At 45.9% G+C, this 21118-nt stretch overlaps 1 protein-coding gene across 2 annotated transcripts in view; it reads right to left on the bottom strand.

The window, feature by feature from the left end:
• Positions 1 to 1163: 1163 nt before the first annotated feature.
• kcnq1.2 (potassium voltage-gated channel, KQT-like subfamily, member 1.2) overlaps positions 1164 to 21118 on the bottom strand; it is a 105132-nt gene continuing 85177 nt past the window's right edge. For both annotated transcript variants that reach the window (XM_028957884.1, XM_028957885.1), the window contains exon 20: positions 1164 to 2253. In XM_028957884.1, coding sequence (XP_028813717.1) covers positions 2101 to 2253 — 153 coding nt within the window. In that variant the 3' untranslated portion in view covers positions 1164 to 2100. The remainder of the gene's footprint in view (positions 2254 to 21118) is intronic.

Below are 21118 nucleotides of genomic sequence, written 5' to 3'. Positions count from 1 at the left end.
CTTTCCCCGCTAGGTTTGATCCAGAGCTGCGACATCAAAAAAGCTTTTGAAGTAAAGAGCCTCTCTCAAGTCTCCACATGAAAGCGGCGCAGTGTCTCGGTCGCATAGAGCTGCCTCTGTAAACAGCGGGCCATGCTTCCCTCTCAAGGTCCTCGGCTGGTGACATAAAACAGAGGAGAGGACAAAAGCAGAATAACATCATGTGTGTGCAGCCTGGCCCTCTGTAATTGAACATGGCTCCGCGGCGAGCCTCCTCTCTCGCCATCCCCCTCCCACGGGACCTCGCTCTCGCTCCGGCCGTGTTGTTCTTGGGACACCCACCGTATTTTTTGGCCTTTGAAGGCCGGCATAATTGAGTGGTAATTTGAGACTTATTCTCTTCCCCCTCCCCCCTCTTTTTTTTTTTTTTTTTTTTTTTGTTTTAGCTCATTTATGGAATACGGTTCAAAGTAGACTGGGTGAAATATCTTTCAAAATTTTTGGCACAGAGTGGAGAAATCTCGAAAGCTTTAAAAAAAAAAAAAAAAACGGTTCTGGGCTGCTCATGCCATGGTTTATGGAGATACTTGTTCAGACTAAAAATCTAATTTCTGTCGAGAGGCTAAAGACAGGATGGCTATGAAATAAAATGACAGCAAAAAAAAATAAAAATAACTAAACTTAATGTCATTTAACATTTTGTTTAATTTCTTTTCGTGTACAATGTAATAAACGTACGTTTTTTTTTTTTTTGTTTCTTTTTTCCCCCATACGGTACAATAAATATAAGGCAATTCTATTTACATTGCTTACAAAACTGTACAGGAATATTCAATGTCTATTGCTCACAGATTTCATATCGACTACGCTTCTCGGAAAAGAAAGCATGCCTAACCTTGAGGATCGGCCGCAGCGAAAAAGAAAGAGGGGAAATGGCGAGGAGGGCCATTTCTTTCTCTTCATCAAACCATTCCCCGCTCTGTCAGTGGTCGGTTCTCAGACGGGCACACCGTAATTATGGTAAGACTTAAATACACATTGTAGCAACTGCTCTCTACTGGCCGAGTACCAACAGATAAACACGTTGAATGAAAATAAAGAGTTGTGGGGGCCGAACGCGCACAGTCAATGGTTCTCTCCTCGGGGCCCTGATACTTTTCCAGAAAAATGGGAGGTGATCTCCAGGCCTGCTTTTTAAACGCTACACAGTTTTTTTTTTGTTGTTTTTTTTTCCTCTCCAAAACTGTTCTTTTCATTGCTCGGGCCACTGTTTTAAACAGTTTAATGGCGCAAATTTGTTCCAAATTGCTTGGACCTGGTATGGTTAATAAGAGTAATTTAGCTATATTCTTGTGAAAATCTTGGCATTTTGCACTGGGCAAAAGTGCACAATAACCATAAGTTTTTTTTTTTTTTTTTTTTTTTTTTTTTTTTTTTTTTGGCTACTCCTGCAATCATCCATGAAACACTGTCATGGCTGTCATGTTATTTTTATTAGCTTAATCATAGCCATATATCAGGACAAGACCATTTCCCCCCCCTTGCATTTTCAGGCCTGGTTCTGCTGCTCTATCCCCATGTCACCTGAGCTGTGGCAACAAACACTCTGGGATTGGACGGTGGGACTGCGGCCATTACTGCACTGTGTTTCTTTGGACCAGCCGAGCCAAAACAATCAGTAGAATATAAAGGCCGGGTCAGCGACCACGCTCTGGCAGACTCGGACCTCCTCGGAAGCCGTTGAAAAAGAAAAGAGAAAGCGTAAGACTGTGTTTGGTTTTTCTAGACAAAAACATTGCATTAAAATGGCATAAAGAAGCCACAGTGAATGAAGGGAGGAAAGAAAATTCTCTCTTCCTTAACATTTGACTGTTTAATATGACACGATAGTTTTGCCCTCTGTCTGTTCCCATCACCAGCTCATCTCCAGACGTGCAGGAGCATGGTAGCATGCTAACTTTTTTCCTTGCGGTCGGTGGCTGTTGACAGTGATAATAATGGGGCAAGGAAGGGAGTTCTGCTAGAGAGGAAAGGATGTTACACTCCTTCCTCCACATACAGTCTGTGCCCAAGGTGAAGCGGGCGGTCAAGGCTGTTCCCGGCCGAGGGAGGGTGCTGGGGTCACTGGCCTTCGTCCATGCTGAGGCCCATGCGCTTCATGACGGTGACGCGGGAGCTGCAGTGCGCCGGTCCCCGCAGCAGCTCGGGCTTGCCTTTAAACTGCTCCGCCAGCATCTGCAGCATCTCCTCCAGTTTCTGGTCAATTTGTGAGACCTACAGAAAGCCAGCAGACAAACCAGTGAGGTCTTTTTTTAGTCAAGCTGAATCAATGTTCTGAATTCATGTGCTGGACCTAATATAACAAAAAGCTGTATGCATCTGTAGTACAGTCCTTACCTAAAAATTGCTAAAAGCAGAGGACACATTTCGTTGTGTCACCGTGTGCTGTGCTGCAGTGTTTCACAATGACAATCACTTCACTCTCACTTTTCACTCAGGCTGCCTCTGTGAGTGTTTTTCAATTGACTTTCATTTGTGTTCCACCACAAAGTGTGTGAGACTCATGTTGCGAGATCACTTTATATAGATCTATTATTATGGCCCGGAGATATGAAGCGCTGATAAGACAAAAACTACAGATCCCACAATGCAGTGCACACTTCGGTGACAAACTGAGTGACCTACGTGACTTTGAAGCACGAAAAAAGAATTTCGAGCTGCTTCACAACCCATTTGCCGTCGACGTAGAAACTGCTCCTGTACAGATTCAGCTTCTGACGAGGCAACTGAAGCACTGCATTATGGCATCTGTAGTGATCTCGAGGGATGTGGGCTTCGAGTTTGACACCCCTGCACCACAGCGTTTCATGAGGTAACACGAAAGTAAAACCAATTACGTTTGAGTGATGCAAAATGTGCTGCGATTTGCGCAAAATTGCAAATTTGCGCTGATTGATTAATTCATGGAGGGAATGCTAGTTACATGCTAAACTCCTTTTAATATAGCAGTTCAATTTTAATAGCATTTTTTTTATTAGAGACCTTTAACGCAATCTAGGTATAAAGAGAGATATAATCCAGTGCTACAGATCATGCGTTGCGTACAGAATCCGTCAGCGCGCCCCCGAGAGCGCATCATGACTTCCTTACTGTCACCTGACATGTCTTGCAACTTGCAGTTCAGGGTGCATGTAACCACGCTAGTTATTAGCGATGTTCTTGCCACGTCGGATGTCAACATCACTCGTCACACACAACCCACATGCAAATTCGTCAAAGGACAAGGACGGATCTGCAGACAGGAAATCTGCCTCAGGGATAAATGTGCTAATAACACGCCAGTGTTTTGTACACAGCTAGTGTCAACCAATCAGGTCATCTTATGACTGGACCGGTGTGTGTACAGCAAAACACACAGTCGCTGCTCGGGCCCATCCTCTTAAAATGCGATCAAATGGATCTTGACCGTACTGGACGGATGGGTCCAGTAAGGTCAAAGGTGTGTGGGACATGTTTGTATTACAATGTTTGAGCCATCGCACCGGTCTCTGGGGGAATTATGGGTAAAGAGAAACAGACGGCTGGCGTGGAATTCCACTGAAGACGTGGAGTCTGCTGATTTTTCTTTTTTTTTCTTTCTTTCTGGTTTACTTTTCATTTAACTGTAGGCACAAATCTCTTAAATGTATCAAACCTGGAAATATTTCTGTTACTGTTTGCATTTGGATTATTTAATAGACAGGATCTATGGGGCTATGAAGAGCCTTAACTTAGCACTGCATGAGAACTCCCTTTGCCATAAGTTACAGGACTGGCACAAGCGGTGTAAACAGAAGTAGTACCAAGTAAAATGAACCCGGGGCACGAGTTCACCAGCATCCGGCTTTGGCCCAATGGCTTAACCTAAAGCTGACATAAATATATTTTCATTATAAAAAAAGAGCACATTCACTACACAGTCTAGAGGGAAATATAAATCTTTATCATAAACATGTCTGTAGTAATCTAAAGCGTTATCAGCATTCCAGAGCTATGGCTTTTTTTTTTTTTTTTTTTTGCATGGATCAGGAATTCCTCGACTTGCTCTTGCTCAACAGACCCATGGGGACCTCAGAAAAACAAAAGCCGCCCCCTGGTCTCCAGTGTAGCCAGCTGCAGGGCATGGCCCACTAAATGTCAATTTCCTTTACCTGCCCGTGGTGGACGTGAGGATGTGTGATGGAGACAGGTGAAGTTTCAGTTGTCTCCAACACACGGCATCACCGCCCATCCCCCATCCACAGTACAAAAACAGCAGGCCTTGGCCTTATGGTTTAGAGTCTAAACAGTCCATGTGAATGTTTCTCTATGTAATGTAACCTATGCCTGGTACAAATAACATTTTACACACATGTTCCGTCTTTGCTGTGTTTAAGCGGTCCCCAGTGATTTATTTCAAACATGAACCATAAAGAATACTCAAAATTTGGCTGCTATAACACCAGTTCTGAAGAAAGATATTTTTAGATCTATAATTAAATAGATCTACAGCAGCATTTATAACCGTTTAAATGGGTGTTTATGACTGTGCACTTGCTTACCTACTACAGCTTTTTCTTAAACCTGTGGTGATTTAGCATTTTCCAGTATTCTCCACAAAGGTATGTGTTGCCATTTATTTAGAGCCATATTTAAGTTTAATGTACAATCCATACTTTGTAATGCTGAAAATACTCTTTGCATTTAACGGTTATTACTGTACAGTTAAAGAAAATAACAAGTTGCAGTTAAAGTTGCAAGCAAAACAAAAGAACACTGATCAAATATTGATTATCCCTTAGCGGTTTATTGTAGAATTTGCTTATTTTCATGAAGCAGTGACATGACTCTGTTCTCCTATTGTTCTCTGAGCAGCAATACAAGTTTTGCTTGATCATTCATTGGTCTCTCCCAACTCTGTAAACCAACCCCCCCGTTCTTGTAGCACATCTCTACATGAACATTGTTGTCACTTTCACTTTTTTTATATTATTTTTTTGTGTTTTACACTTTTAGATTGTCCCTTCCTGAGGGACACAATTTCGAAGTTACTGTTTGAAAGAAAAAAACTTGAATGCTTTTCAGTACTGTTACATGCCGCGCCCTGTGGGGCGGGTTTGTTTGTCTTCTGTTTGCCTGCAGAACTGTCATGTGCAGAACGCGTCCTTCCAGCATTGGTGAAGTTGTGGCCCTGCCTATGGTCGTGGTTGGCAGCGTGATCAGCGCGAACGTTCAAAGGAGACGCCCGGTGTACCAGCAAAAGGCAAGGTGTTTATGCTGAGACTGTAGTTCCTCTTTACGTTACTGAATGTTCACTGTACATAATCATTCACGAAATAAACCATACTGAGCACTAAACCTCTCTTCGTGCCATTTGTCCGTGTTAGTGGGCACAAAATGTTTAGCAAAGTACTGTATGTTGCTAGAAATACGTTATATTGTTGCACCTAATGTCCTGAGTTCTGAAATCCCCTGAGGAGTTCCTACAGGACAGGAGCACAGGGGACAGGGGTGCCGTGTGAGACAGACAATGGCCCTTTACATGCTAGGGAGCACGCAGGGCGACAACCTTCCTGCCTCACCTTCCCTCGGCTCCCTGCAAAACAACCCCGCCTAACACTGGACCACTCCAACGGCTGCATGGTGTTTGTTTGTGGTTGTTTACAACAGCAAGTAGCAGGTCAGCAAAGGGCAGAGTTCCCACGCCTCCAATCCTCGCGTCAGATTTTTAAAGTACATTCATCATCATCATCAGTGAAACTTGGTGTACAATGATTAATTACAATATAACCTTTATCCTTACTTTCTTCCTCAATTGGAGTATGAAAGATCTAGGGATGAAAACAAGAAGCGAACAATAACATACAAAAATGTAGACACTGTATAAAACAATGCAGTCCCAATTTCTTTTGCCGTTAAGCGTTTCAGCTATTTTAGCTGCTGTAACTTTTCCATTGGTGTGGTAGGCTCGTGTTCATACCTGAGCCTTGGCCACCCACGACACTGTCACTGGTCCAGGACAGTGACTTGGAACTGGGAACATACCAGGAGAGCTGCCGTTTTGGAGATGCCATTAGCCAGCTGTCTAGCCATTACACTTCAGTCTTCACTCTCAATTCCTTATGCTTACTTATTTCTTCTGATTCACATGAGCCTCAAAGACAAAATGTTCACCTGCCTCCTAACACATTCCACCCACAGTAAGAAGATGTTCCCTGTTATTCACATCATTTTATATTATGTCATCTGTTCTGGCTGATCAGAGTATGGAACCAGGGTTGTTCCTGAGCAAGACACCGAACCCTGAGTGTCTCCAGCTAATTGTAAGTGGCTCTGGAAAAGGGTACCTGCCATAAATGTGAATGTACCACTCTTACAAGAGCCTTCATTTTAATGCGTTGAAATTGGACCGTCTGGACCACTGTCGTTTCTGTGCTACAGCATGTTTTAAGCCTGGTTTAGAAATCTATCGGGATCTACCGGTCAGATGCCTCACACTGCCATCTGTTGGAGGAAACAGAAGATACTTTAGAGGTGTCTTGAGGCCCTGATGGATGTGCACACGGGGGGAAGAGTAAATGACCGAGGAGCTGAAGAGCAACTGGAGTCCGTCGGATCCCTGACACATCACAACGTTCTCCCTGTGCCAAATGGACCCAAAGGTCCATTTACAGTAACAACGTGCCGCAGGTAATAGGGCAGATATCCTAACCTCTAGATTCGCAGAACAAACACGGGCGCTGCGTGCCTTGGTGCCTGGTCCGTGTAAACAAAGAGATATCCTTGAATAGATACCAGATGAATGAAACCACAACACCCGCTCCCCTCCTTCGTTCTATCTTAGTCAAGTTCGGCATGACACAAGGATGCAGTTGGCAGGCAGAGAAGACAAACTACCAGCCAGCGGAATGCCTTGGCAGCCTTTCACAGTAAACTATATGGAAAACAAATTGGAGACAGTAGCTCGGCGGCCCTCAAAAACTGCAGCGACGAATGCAAGGGGGAGGGGACGAGTGAGAGGCCCTGTGGCTCGTGGTGGTGGTGGTGGTGGTGATGAGGATGAGGATGCATTGTCCTGCACTGACCTCCATATGCACACTCACACACACAAACGCAGCAGGCTGCGAGCAGTGCAAACATCTACCCTGTCACCAGGGCTTCCTGTCTCCCTGAACAACAGCTCAAGGTCAGGTCAGGTGAGTGGCGTGGCTCTCCGCCTGCTCGGGCTGCACTCTGCGATGTGTGCCATTCCCCTCTCCTCTTTTTTTTTTTTTTTTTTTTTGCTGAGAGAGCAGAAGAACGAGAAAAATCTGTAAATGTGGGAAATCACGTTGAACAAAAGCACAAAATGCTGGAGGAACCTGACTTTTAAGGTCCCACAATAGGAGCGAGAGGCCACGCCCACGTGAGAGCAGAACAGAGGCGAGACGGAAAGGAAATTCAGGATGTAGGAGAAAGGTTTGTGCCAGGACTTTTACAGGACAATGGACAATGTACAGCACACTCTACGGTAAATGCCATTGTACAGAGTGGCACACAAAGGTGAACTGAGGGTGTCGAGACACTAACACTCATTCACGCAAAAAAGTGATTTTGGCAACTGAAACGTCAAGAGAGGCAAATATCGGAACAAAGGAAAATACTAGATGCTAGGCACCCCAAGCTAAGAGGAACGTGAAGCAAAATTCCAACCAGCCACAATCAGGAGCACAGCACCTATTAAATCGGTAGAAGATAATTTCAACCCCCCAGCAGATAAAATTTCACCAGACCAGGGCAAATTCACGTTTGGGTACGGAGCCTCAACAGGGCCCCGGTCAGGAGACTTGGTGTTACGGCACTAGTGCTGAGCTGGAACGGCTCTTAAGCTCTTTCGATGGTAACCTGAAAGCACGTTGCAAGTCGCTCTGGACAAGGGCGTCTGCCAAATGCCTTAAATGTGAAAGTAAATGTCTTAAGAGACCCGTGCGCCGAAGCTGCGCCGCCATATGATGGAGATGTGCGCGCTAAAGCCGAGAAATTTGTCTGGGCATCCATGGCCAACCAAGAGAGTAACAGGGGGCGCGGGGCAGGGCTCATGGTTAGCCGAGTCGCCCCCTTTTGCCAGGACGAATGGAGTCGGTTAAAACTTCAGCGGGTACAATGTGCCCTTTGTATTTAGTAGAGAGAAGGATGGTGAAAGGTGAGGAGTTTGGTGGTGGCGGAGAGGGGTGGAGCTGGATTTGTACGTTTGGAAGAACGAGACAGCGTGCGAGAGCACCTGACGCACACGATAAGTATCAAGGCCTTTGCCACGTGCCATTAAACTGTAGCCAAAGCTTTCCGATGGGGGGGTGGGTGCGGCCAGCCAAGGCTAATCTCTCTCTGAGGGGGCGTGTGCTCAAAGCGGCTTTTGTTTCAGAGTAGCGCTCGTGAGCGAGGCGTAGTCCTCCCGCCACGAGCCCCCAACCCTCCTCTTTCTCCCACTCGCTATCGCTACTTGAAAACCCCTGTCTCGGGTCCTTGACGGCCCATCAGATTGATGTAGGGCTTGACTGGCTGATGTGCGCCGGAGCCCAGGGCGGCGCGGCGCGAGCGCCGTGTGTGGGTATGCGTGGGAACACTGATGTCTTTCACACAGGAAACAGGCCCATAAATTCAGAGCGAGACGGACCGAGACGGGCTTTGATGTCGAGGCGGGCTGTCCCCATATCTCACGACAGACAATTAAAAAAAATAATAAAAACACACAGCTAAAAGCAGTGGAGATCTGAAGATAAATAAACCTACATCTAAAAGATAATATCTCGCATGGACAAGATGCCTATAATGCTTTCACTTGGGACAGGAGCCAGCCTTCTGGAGAATACCAGCATAACAGGAGTTGACTACTCATCTCATGAAAGGGGGGGATAAAGCAAAATTTCAAGAGCAGAAAACGGTTATGAATTGTATTTTATGATGGCGGTGTGATCTCGATGTTAAACTATAATTGCAATATAAACTAAATAAGTCCTTTAAAAGGCTCTGTGGCCAGTTGCTTTCATAGACATGTGTTCAGGGTGACAGCTGGGAACCCTCCTCTTAACCCTCCCTGTGGTGGGTGAACAAGCCACACCACCACACACACACACACACACACACACACACCAAGGTGAGCGAACATGCTCGGGCTTAATTATCCTTCAAAGTTATTGCGAAGCCGGTTTCGGCTGACTGTCTGGCAGGGTAATTGAGAAGTAAGCCTTCATTCTTTAATCTTCTTTATCTTTGTGTAAGCCTACAGTGGAATTAGCCCGGATAATATGGTGTAAACATAATATGAACAATATTTATCATATCACATCAAGCTGTGAATTTAATCACTATAAACTAATTCCAGCACACTTGAAACTATCATTCATGGCTTGATTGGTAAGTTTTTTTTTTTTTGTTTTTTTGGTAATGCAATAGTAATTCTCCAGCCAGTCAAAAGGCTTTGAGAGCGAACACATATGTGGTTAGAAATGCTACTGCAATTGTAATTCTGATTAATACTGCTACTACAGTAATGATTAAGCCATTAGCCTTGCAATATTTAGCGATCAGAATGTTGGTCACAACACAAAATAATCTGTTTTCATGCCACAGTAAGAACAAAGCCTCCTGCCTGTCTACTCTTGCAAAACCTGCTTGTGGCCTCAAGTCACCCTTTACTCAGCAGCCCTTCAACCCAGAAAACACTCTTGGCTTGAGTCACACGCAGTCGTGCACGCATATGCACACACAGGTTGTCAGCTGACTAGCACAGGTGCCATATAAACATGACAGGAAGGGGACAAATGGGCTTGTTCAGGAGGGTTGGACCTTTGCTCGGTAGTCTGTGAGTCTGCGGGCCCAACAGGAGGGGCTTTATGAAGCAGCTGCTGGCTCTCGTGGCCAATCAGGACAGGCCCGGAGAAGAAGCGCCTTTCCAAACAGCTCTCTCAGCGGTGTAAACCACAGTTCTGGTGATAACACCAAGCAGCTCCACTGAAGCCTCATCTATCTGTCTGATGGTGTCTGTGAGGGTGGGTGAGTGAGTGAGGGAGTGAAAGAGACAGACAGCGACTGTGGAATGAGGTTCCTGAGTGGGCCTATCACCTGTCGCCTGCTTATCTCCAGACGTCCCAGAGTGGTGCGTCAGTCGTGGGCGGGTGTGCCAGCTGATTCTCACCCTGTGACAGATGTAAGCTACGTTCTTTCTTCTGCACATTGCCTACCAGCCCCAGCTGTCTCCGAGTAAGAGAGGAGTGAGACACGGGAGACGCCGCACCCCCCCACACACTCCCTTTAACAACTGTTTCCAAATATAGGAACCTGACCTGTTTCTGCCGCCCATCCTTCATTACTGCTACTGACGTAAGTTGGTCAGGCTTGGCAACACACTTATCACGAACAAGAAAAGCCTGACATGCTCGTTAGCCCAACATGGCTGCTAATCCGAAAAGACGTTGAATCAAACAACTTCCTATAAGTGCATGCATGTTTTCTTCTTCCCTTTCGCAGAAAACATGACATTCCCCTTAATCATCACGCAGCGCCCTACTACACTGTTTGCAAATGGGTGGCGAAGATCTCAGGCTCAGGTGTGGTTTGGATACGCTGGTAAATGCGATACACTCAGGATAAGCCTGACGTCATTCCAAAGAGCTTGTTTAAACATTTGGTCAAGTAAAAACAAGTGGAATCACAGTCTCTGTTCGACTGACCTTTCCCCCTGTTAGTTCACATGGTTCTATAGGAAACTGTCCAGAACGCGTCCACACATTTAAAAGTCCTGTTGTAAGAACTGCACGTACCCAAACAGCAGGACCCGCCCACTGCTCCATATTACCCCATCCACCTGTCCCTTCCTACTGCTCCAGAGTGTGAGTGGGCCTCTCAGCTGCCAGTGGGCTCGGGGGGCTGTTCTTATATATTTAGCACTCAGGGGTGTGGATGGAAGAACTGATTTGTCCAACAAACACCCCCCTGGTGCCATGGGTGGGACCTCAAAAAAAGTTAATATGCAGAATCTCTCATTAAAAAAATGTAATTGCACAGAAATGCCATATTCTGACCCAGTTCCAAGCAGAAATAGTGCACCGAGGCCTGGAGAGTGTCCCTCTCCATAGGTCAGAAAGCACATTGACTTCACATGATGGGCTTCCCTGCTGTGATGGTACTGCGCACACTTCCTTCACTTGGCCGGAACAGTGGACTCTATTCATGATTGTAGGTTGCATTGTCAGGTAGCTGAATGTTGAGTGGGTCGCACCAAATAAAGAACAAATTTGCAATTCCCGTTGTTCCTCGTTTTTCTTTTCTTTTTCCTTCACAGAATCGGTTAACAATGCCCTTTCCCGTACATATTGAAAAAATCTTGTTCTATTGACTACTTTTTCACTATCCAGTTTTAAAGCAGTTCACATTGAACGTACAACAGTCATCCCCCCCACTTGTGACTGACATTTACAGTTGGGTTTCCCAGTAACAGGAAATGATCAAATGTCATTCATATACAGAACCTGCTATTCCTTGTACGGGCGCATTCTTTTACTGGCCAATAGTATTACAGAACACATCTGGCCACAAAGAGAGAGCTTTAGTTCTTCATAATATCTCCTAATAAGCTGCTCAACCTGTAACCATACACATTCCCCACTCACATGACGTGCTGCGTCACCAGCGAGCTAGAGTAGCGTGCGTCTGGAAGTGACTCATAATCACGACACACCCAGATGCCAACAGACAACGCAAACAAATAGGCCTATGGAAACTAGGAATTGCTGCCAGATTTACAATTTTTTTTAAGTCTGAAGGACCATAGGAGAGCATATGAGCACACATCACACAGACTCATTTAGATTAAGCCATTGAAAAAGACATTCGGTACGACTGTAAACATGTAATGGAAATGAGGCATGGGAGCGTGTAGTTACCAGTAAACTGTAAATTAGGAGCCATAAAGAGGCTGGAAAATAGCCTTCCATTCCCCTATGAGGAGCCTGTCCAACAGTGAAAACAGATTTTAGTTTGTGATGCACTCGTAGCGCTGATTCATTAATGTTGAGCAGCTAACCGCTCAGGCACTGTAGCTATGAAAGGATGTCCGCTTCTTGGTTCCCCCATTGGGCAACATTTTTATGTAAGGAAACAAATTTGTCCAAACAAAAAGTCACTAAAAATGGTCATTTATTCTGGTCTGACGAAAAAAACGAAACAAACGGGACTACTGTAAACACAACAGCCAACGTCACCGGTCTTACGGGCAAACAAACACGCAGGGAAAGAACACAGGATCCACTGGTCCGGAAAAGAGAATAATCCAAACAGAAAACAAACAGGGTTGTTTGCCGCGTTGACCTCCTCACCCCCTGAATCGGCCTGACATGAGGGGCTCAGTGAGGTCTTATCAGGATTCAGAGCAGCCAGGAAGTACACAGCCAAGAAAGAGGGCATCATGGGACTGAACGAAATCACTTAGCCACAGATGCATGCTGAGCTGCTACATTCAGTGGCATTTCATAAAAATAAATAAAAGAAAAAATCAAATAGTTGCCCGTGTGTGGGGACGGTGTTTTGCTCAGTGGCACCGTGGCTTTTCGGGACTCAAAATGGCAACCTTCTGATTACGGGTCTGCTTCCTTACACGCTAGGCCACCACTGCCACTAAAGCTAATTATAATGCATACTTAAAGCTTCAGAAAATGAAATAGCAAATCACTCAATCGCTCAGTTGGACAACATTGTATTTGTAAAATTTGCAAAACATTAGAACCCAGGCTCTCACTCCCGAGCGTTAATGAGAGGAAAGCTATAATGGGATAAGTTCAGAGGGCTCCTGCACGTTTTTTCAGGGGCCCAGGAGCCAGACTGTAGTTTGTGATCTGCATTTGCAAAAGTGCAAATGCAGATAACATGGTACTGTGTGCTAAAATGTCTTCGTGTAGCTACGCCTGATTTCCACTGAATTTACAACTCCATTTGAGAATAAGGTCTTCCATCCTCGTGTAGGAATTGTCTCTGGCAAGGACGAATTTTGGTTTGACCCACACAGGAAGTAAAACGCGGCTGTGTTAATTGTGTAAATTCCCATAACGAAGATGTTCTGTTTTATCTGCAGTGTTTTCTGTCGTACACTTCCAAAAGAATTTAAGGTCTCCTCTCTCTTTATGAGAAGTTGCTCACGCCCGGGGCCACTTGGCAGATGAGTGTCCTCGACGTGGGGGGAAAAAAATGAATAAAAAGCAGCATCCCTGTTTATTAAGGGTCTGCCTTCAAATGGGGGGTTTCCAACGGGCCCATAAACATGAGCAATCTAATTAGCTGGCTCCTCTGTGGCTGGCTGGTGCCACGCATGCAGAGAGGGGGTACGAAGCACAGGGACCTCTGGCGCTTCATTGACATGGCAACCCCCAGCCCGTCTGCTGAGAGCGGTTGGGATGGGATGCCCCCCAGCTGTGCGGGATATTTTCTGTCTTCTTCAGCAGTCAAGTGGTCTGCGGTCGGCTCTTAATTCCAGCGTTTAATGAAAAAAAAAAAAACTATTATCATGTCACCGTCACAACGGATCCAAGCCAAAGCCTGCTGACATGCAGACAGCTTGATGAGTTTAGTGATTACGGTGCAGTGGCATAACCATCAGAGACCGGAAATAATGCCCACATGCATCGACTCAGGTTAAACCTCGAATTTAGGCTGTATCTGCTAGAATGTGCGCGGGGTTTAGGGGGTGCAAAGCCACGCTGAAATAAGACCTGTTTTTTCTGGCAGTGCTGGCTCAAGCGCTTGTTCAGGCCAAAGGCTCCACGGCACGCTTGGGACCCGAGAGTTGTGATGTTTTATATGAGCTGAAAAACCTTCCAGGTGTATCATATTTAGTCTGCGTCCTATTCGTGACTTACTGCTGCACTAAAGGCAGCGGGGGGCTCCGCCGGGCGATGGCTAAAGCAGATCCCGGGAGGCTTGAGCCCCTCCGTGCGTCCCCTGCCCCTTTGGCTGGGCTCGCTTGCGCACGCCACAGCTTGCAAATGCATCAGCAGGCCTTGTAGAAGTGTAGTAACGCATGCGGGCGGCTGGTCTTTCGCTTCGGCCGAACCCGAGCGAGTGGCCCGCCTCAGCAACATCTGGAGGGTCCTGGCCCGGGAGCTAACAAGGGAGCGGCTGTTTTCAGCTCTTCAAACATGGGCATCTGAAACCTTCTCAGAAGCACGTGCGACGGGAATCCATTTCCCTGATATCACTCATTTGCCAAAGGGAGAAAAATTTAAGGCCGGGGAAATTTTGCAGGGAATTTCTGCCTTGATTATTGTGTTAGAACTGATTACTGCCGGACTGAAAATTTAATATAACACAAAGGGCTTAGTTACAGATATGATTGACTCTCCCTGCAAAACGTAAGTCACACACCCTTGGTCAAAAAGGAAAAAATTCTCCTCCAATCAAGAATGGAAGGGAAACTGGCAAGAGGGCCGAATAGGCCCTCCCCAAACATAAATAATGGTTATGTGAGCCGAATGAAATGAATGCAATAAACGCACCAGCCAGCCCCCAAACTGTATTTGCTCAGGGCTGCTGTGCGGGGTGGAGGGTCCCCCCGATCAAACACTCTCTTCATCTATGTGTGCTGGAGAGCGCTTCACAAGTGCTGCCGTGTCCTTTTTTCCACACGGGAGGGATCGCCTCGCGCAGCTGTGCAAATCTTAACCGAGGGCGGTAGCGGCAGCTCTCCATCATGCTATCATCCCGCACCAAGCCCCGCCCGTCCAGGAGGCCATGGGGGCCAAAAGCAACAGCCTCTCTCTGTCCACCAGGCTCCTGTCTCTACCGCGCCTCTCCTACCAAGAATGCAGAGAGGTGTGAAGGGTGGGGCTGGCACCCCCAAAACTACAGTCTGGCTCCTGGGCCCCTGAAAAAACTTGCAGGAGCCCTCTGAACTTATCCCATTATAGCTTTCCTCTCATTAACGCTCGGGAGCGAGAGCCTGGGTTCAAATGTTCAGAGAGGGATGTTAGGCAGAGTTCAGCTGGAATGAGAAACAGAGCGGCAGGTCCTGGCTCCGCTGGGCAGTAAAACACCTTCGCCGTAATGCGGAGCAGCTGGACGGCCTCCTCTGCAGGGATAAAGTGCCTGTCTGTCTTCAGCGGCAAAGCCCCCCACTCAAAATGACAACAGTGAATCCTGCTAACGGCCTACTTCTAATATCGCTAACAACAGCTATTTTAAGTGACAGCAGCAGAGCACCGAAATGTACTCTAATAGTCCTATCCATTAAATGGAACTTCCAGAATATGAAAGGTAAATGTAAATTTAATCATTAAATTAAACATTTTTATATTAAAGTAATATTAAGGCTAAAGATTATGCACATTTTATAAATCAATGTCTCACCTTTAAGATCCCATAGTGCCAGTAACACCTTACCCCATTAACTACCAAGTGACATGCTGAACTTCCTGGTGTGGTCGTGTATGAAGCTATGACATCATTTTTGTTAAATAGTCACAGAAAATCCAATCAGACATCTTTGTCACAGAAGGAAACCTGGTAATGAGCAGTTCAGTTAATTTTGTTATTTAGCCCATAATTTCCACAAAAGTAGAAACAGGTCAGGGCTCTTATGGGTTCATGCATTTCAGTTTCTCACAAAGGCTTAAGAACTTTGCATCTTCTTTCAAAAAAGAACAGAACAGGCTACAAAAAGTCCAGCAAACTTCAGATCATTCTACAAATATGAAAGTGAAAAAAGTGAAGTGATTGTCATTGTGAAACACTGCACACGGTGACACAACGAAATGTGTCTGCTGCTTTTAACCATCACCCTTGGTGAGCAGTGGGCAGCCATGACAGGCGCCCAGGGAGCAGTGTGTGGGGATGGTGCTTTGCTCAGTGGCACCTTGGCGGACCCGGATTCGAACCTCTAGGCCGCCACTGCCCCATGAAATATGTGACAAGTTGTCTACTTATAAATAATAGTTTCAAGTGGAAATGCAAGAGTGAAGACCCATGAAGGCTAGATATGAGACAATTATCATACCTTTCAGTCCCAAGAAGGCCAGACATCCAGTAGCATCTCGTGCATCAGCTGGAGCAGAAAGCGCCAAGGGCAAGTTGATAGCAGAGTGATGAGGTCACCACTATAACGTGGTGATAAAAGCCGGACTACTTGACTCTGGTGTACACAATGATTTCACTCCTTCTGACCACTTGGTCTGTTTAAACACTTTTTTTCTCCCCGGGACGGAGAGCGGGAAAGTGCACTCGCCATGCCTTACCAGGAACTGAAACAGTAACAGAACGTGCATGGATTGATTCCCCCATGCTCCCCCGTCATTGGGTTACCTTTTCCACATCTTGGCACAGAGTGCACTGATAAGATAAAGATCATGTTTATCCAGCAATTGGCTATCAAGTGTGATTTATGAGTCCCGAGGCCCTCAGTCCCGGGGCCGTGGAGACAGGGCCTGACGTCAGCGCGTGATTCTGTGTTTTGTGTGAGTTTCCTGGTGTGTTTGTGGTGCGGGGGGAGGGCCCTTTCATTGTTCGTCAGCAATGAAAGAGAAAGGGCCCTTTCTTTCATTGCCCCACGGATCATCGTCCGTGAGAGCATCAGAGGTACTGCTAAAGTTCAGGCTAAAGTTTTCTGTGTTGGCCAGCAGCCATACGAGGGTCGCTTCAAGTTAACACATGATCTCGAAATACTTTGATGTACCTTAAAAGTAGCTCTAAGTGATTAAACCTGGTACCTTGACTGAAGCTTGATAAATGATCTTGGTAAAGGCTTTGGCAAACGTAGGAATATGAAATCCGCCGCCCGGATTAGCGTGGTGTTTCTCTTTTTCTCTATCAGGAAAAAAAAAAAAAACTCTTCCACGCTCGTACATCTTGGCCAGCTCCGCGGTCTTTCTCCCTCCTTCCCTCCCTTTTCCCTCCCTTTTTCGCCTCCCAGTGGACCTTAACAACGTTGCTCTTATTATAAACCATTCATCTGCTCTGCACTGAGTTACTACATAAATCACAGGCTGTAGTAAGCAGCCATTCTCGGCTCTGGCCAGTGAGCTGGAGAAAGCGGTGATTTAATATCAGAGTGCGCTTTGTCTTAGCGTAGCGTCACTGACAGGACACCGCCAACCCTTTCCCACCCCCAGCACCTAATCCTGGACACAGTACTGAAACAAGCATGGCCGGGGAAGATCGCAATCTGCGTCTTTACTACAGCACTGAGGGACTAGGGACAGTTCCGGTGTACGATTAATTATTCCGGCGATTCAGGTTCTGGCATGAGGGAAATTTGGGACTGAAGTATTTAGAAGAACCATAAGTTGTTTACATGGAGTAATTACACTGCTTTTGTGAGTGGCCACTGGTTGAATCTTGCAGCACATCAGGTCTGCACTCGTGGCGCACGTGCATACAAGCTTAACCCTAAACTGTCCAAAAATGGCCCTGGAGAGCACTGGAGTTTCTTGGTATGTGCACGTGACGTAACCATACTAACAATCCGATCAAATAAGCGTGATAAAATTTTAACTATCATAACTAAATAAAACCTCTTAACATGTTGATGATACACGCAAATTCTGCAATTGATCATTAAACTGATGATATTTTGAAAAGTATGTCATTTGAAAAGTATCTGAAATGCCCTGGGCTGTAAAGCTGTCCAATTTATTACTCAACGTGGTACCAATATGGTGCTTGTTTACTGGGACAGTAGTCCACTTTAAAGTATGTAGTCAAACTGGAAAGTCACAGACTACGTTTGTTGCTTGGTTTTTAATTTTTATACCGAACTTGTTGTTATTTTTTTGGTTTGTTTTTCATGAAGCCATCACCTTCCATCACACGTGACCTTTCACGACCAGAACGTTCGTAAGGGCATCCTGTTGTTACTGAATGTTTGTCCTTCCCCCACCACAGGGAGATCTGACCATTTGACCTGGACAGGAGGTCGTACTGTGTAGATGGCTGGCAGCACTGAACACCTATTTAACTTGATGATGTGACATAACTTGATGGAAAAGGTGGCTTTTCAGCATTACTCAGCAATGTGACCAGGGTTTTAGTGGATGGAGTTTTTAGGGAAGTAAGCATAAGATGTGTTTTGTGTGAGCTGTGTTTTTACCATTACTCAGCAATGTGACCAGGGTTTTAGTGGATGGAGTTTTTAGGGAAGTGAGCATAAGCTACATTTACAGAATGATGAGTACTCAAATAGAAAGTTCTGTTCTTGGAAGGACTTTTAATTTTTGGTATAAGAATTAAAGAGAAAATGACACAGCTCTGTAGGAAATAACATTAGGTGGCTGTATTATTCAACCCTAATGGTTTATGTGGGTATGGTCCTTGTCTTTATTTGTCTCAGAAACCTCATGGGGATTTAAAGGCTGGTGAGGGCTAGTTTAGCATATTTAATATTTTGCTTAAGCCTTGGTTTTAAACTGACTCATGGCCTTTTGAGGTTAGGTACAAATGGTTGGACCAATTGGGACCTTGATTGCAAGGCAGTAAGATTGATGAGATGCCGCTTCCAAAATGAAAAAATGCCACAGCATTGCACAATTAACCCATCAGCTTCACACCATGACATGACTGGCATTGTCTGTCACACTTGTCCTTGCATTTGTTCCTCCCCGCCTTATGCAAAGCAGATGCTGAAGACAATGGACCTTTTCATTCTTTTCATGGCAGATGAAATGGCAGCACTTCATTTCGGACAGCATGCGATGATTCAGCCCACTTCTCCCATGCGCCATCGTTAGCGTGCGCTTGTGCCAAATACATTTGCAAACCTTCAAAGGACCAGGAAGAGAATGCGGACACATTGTTGCACTCAAACCACAACACACCACTGGCTGCTGGATGAACATCTATTTACCAGTCCATAAGGGGATTATAAGAGCATTGTGGTGCTCCTGCCGGCATGGAGAGGGAAGGCAGCCGCGTTTGTGTGGCTTTGTTCAGCGCTGCAGAGTGACTGTGGGAATTCTGGGCACCCCAAGGGACATGCTCCTCCGCTTTTTCATGCCTTCATCTCTCATTAGAACCACAAAGGCCAGCGTAACGGCCAAAACAGGGGCATGGGACCTGGCGTCTCGCAAGAGCAAACTGTCATAATAACTGGTTGGGCCACACAAACATGTACAACTGGGGCCTTCCCTTGGAGAAATAAGCCCCGGCGTGCCAGGCTGGTAATTGGTGGGAAATAAAAGGGACGGCCAGCGCATCTGAATCAGGAAGCTGTCAAGTGTTCCTCGTTGCTTTTCTCTGTAATTAAGACAGACGCTGTCTATCTTCCCTGAGTGTCGAGGGCAGGTTTGTTTGTTGTCCCTTTGCCTTTCCTGTCGAGAAGAGGCTTCTTTTAGAGTACCGTCTTTTGGACTTCCTCCCACCTGGTCACAAACACACACACCTGTCTACAGAGTTAAAAGACACCTGTCTACAGGCACAGTCTGTCATTAAGCAAACACGCTTCTCTTTAATTGGATTTCTACAACTCAGCCCGTATGGTAAACAGTCATCAGCAGTGCATGAGAGCACCTGGAAAAAAAAAAAGAAAGAAGAAACCAAATAATAATGTGCACGCTTCAATTTTAGGCTGAGATATTTCCACCCTCAGAGGTTTCAGTGAAATGAGTCAAAACCTCCCACGGGCGTTTGGTTCTCACGTTCATCTGGGTGAGCAGAGATCTAGAGTCATATGAAAGAAAAGTGGAAGTGTGATGCTTATGTGTCATTTTCCAGATTTAAAATGTATACTTTTTTTTTTATACAGCATTCATTGGGTAGCATCCTGAAACACCCTTTTGCCATTTATCTATGTAATTCGTAAGTTCCAGAGGCAGAAAGCCTTTAGTCTGGCCTGCACCTGCCCGATGCTCACCCGAGATCGGTGCTCTATGGTTACCTGCTCAGCATTGACCGAAACCTGAACCAGAGCAGCTGCCTCGCTATACATGGGCTGAAAGGTTAAACCTGGAGAGCAGTAGTCCTGCATTCAGTGTGTTCGTCGAAAACCCTGCTGAAACATGGATGGCATCCACACTTCGCTTGTAAAACCCCTAGGTAAGTGACCTATTGGTTTGAGGACAGTGATGATCAAAGGGTCTGCTTACACAGTGAGACAAGGCTGCTGCCAGACTGGGGTCAGAGGGTCAGCATGTTTATAATGATAGTATGCATCATTGCATTTTATGACAGCACTGAAACATGATTAATTTTTATCTTATTCAATGTACTGAGTTCTAAAGTGGCAAGAAACTTTTTCTTTTTATTCCATCATACACATATAGCTGAGATGACCGTCTTTTGACTCATAAGCCCCCTGTGTACTATCACCAGGTCACTGGGTCAGAGTGTCTGCAGCTGGGGATCGGCACCTGGGGCACTGTGTATGAGAAATGTGTGCTGAGCAAGTCACGAGCGCGTGGAAGATGAATCAGACCCAGGTTTCAGCGGTGCACAGTCAAAACACAGGAAACCCTCTCTGCCTCTTCTCATTTATGACCTTTGTCACTGAGGTGAGGAGGCCAAGTCGACTCAGGGGGAGGACAGGCTGTCAGACGGCTAGAAGAAGTTATCAGATGAGGCCTTTTACTGAATGTGAGGGGCAGATTATACTGACATGATTAAAAAGAAGCATGTACAATTTGGTGCAGAGCGTTAACAGCTGTACTTTTTTTCCCCCAAGAGCGTTAGCCATTTTGCTGTACAATCCTCACGCCACATATGTAAAACTGTAGCAAGTCTAAGCAAGAATCTTTATTCTGGGAACTGAGAGCATGTTATTTACCAACTGAAATGCATAATAAGGGCAAAGCCTCAACAGAGAACAGTGTTGTGTGCTAATTTACTCTCCAAACCGCAGTCAATTACTGGGGCGCTAGTCACAAACAAGCACAGAGAACGAGGGAGCGAGGGGCGGCGCTTCTTTCAGCACCAAGTGGGGCATCTCTGTGCGGCAGTCAGTGCAGCCTAGCGGAAGGAACACGCATTGGCGTTCCTTGGTGACACGTGTGCGACAGTACGTTGACTGCAAACTTGCAGATTTGGGCGGTGACCCATCTTGCTACCTGCATACGAAGCCACCTGGGGGGAGGGTTAGAAGGATGGGGGGAAGAGAAAGGTAATCCTGTTGACA

Source organism: Denticeps clupeoides, chromosome 17 (genome assembly GCF_900700375.1).
Source record: "Denticeps clupeoides chromosome 17, fDenClu1.1, whole genome shotgun sequence".
Lineage (NCBI taxonomy): Eukaryota > Metazoa > Chordata > Actinopteri > Clupeiformes > Denticipitidae > Denticeps > Denticeps clupeoides.
This window is presented reverse-complemented; position numbering and strand designations above follow the sequence as displayed.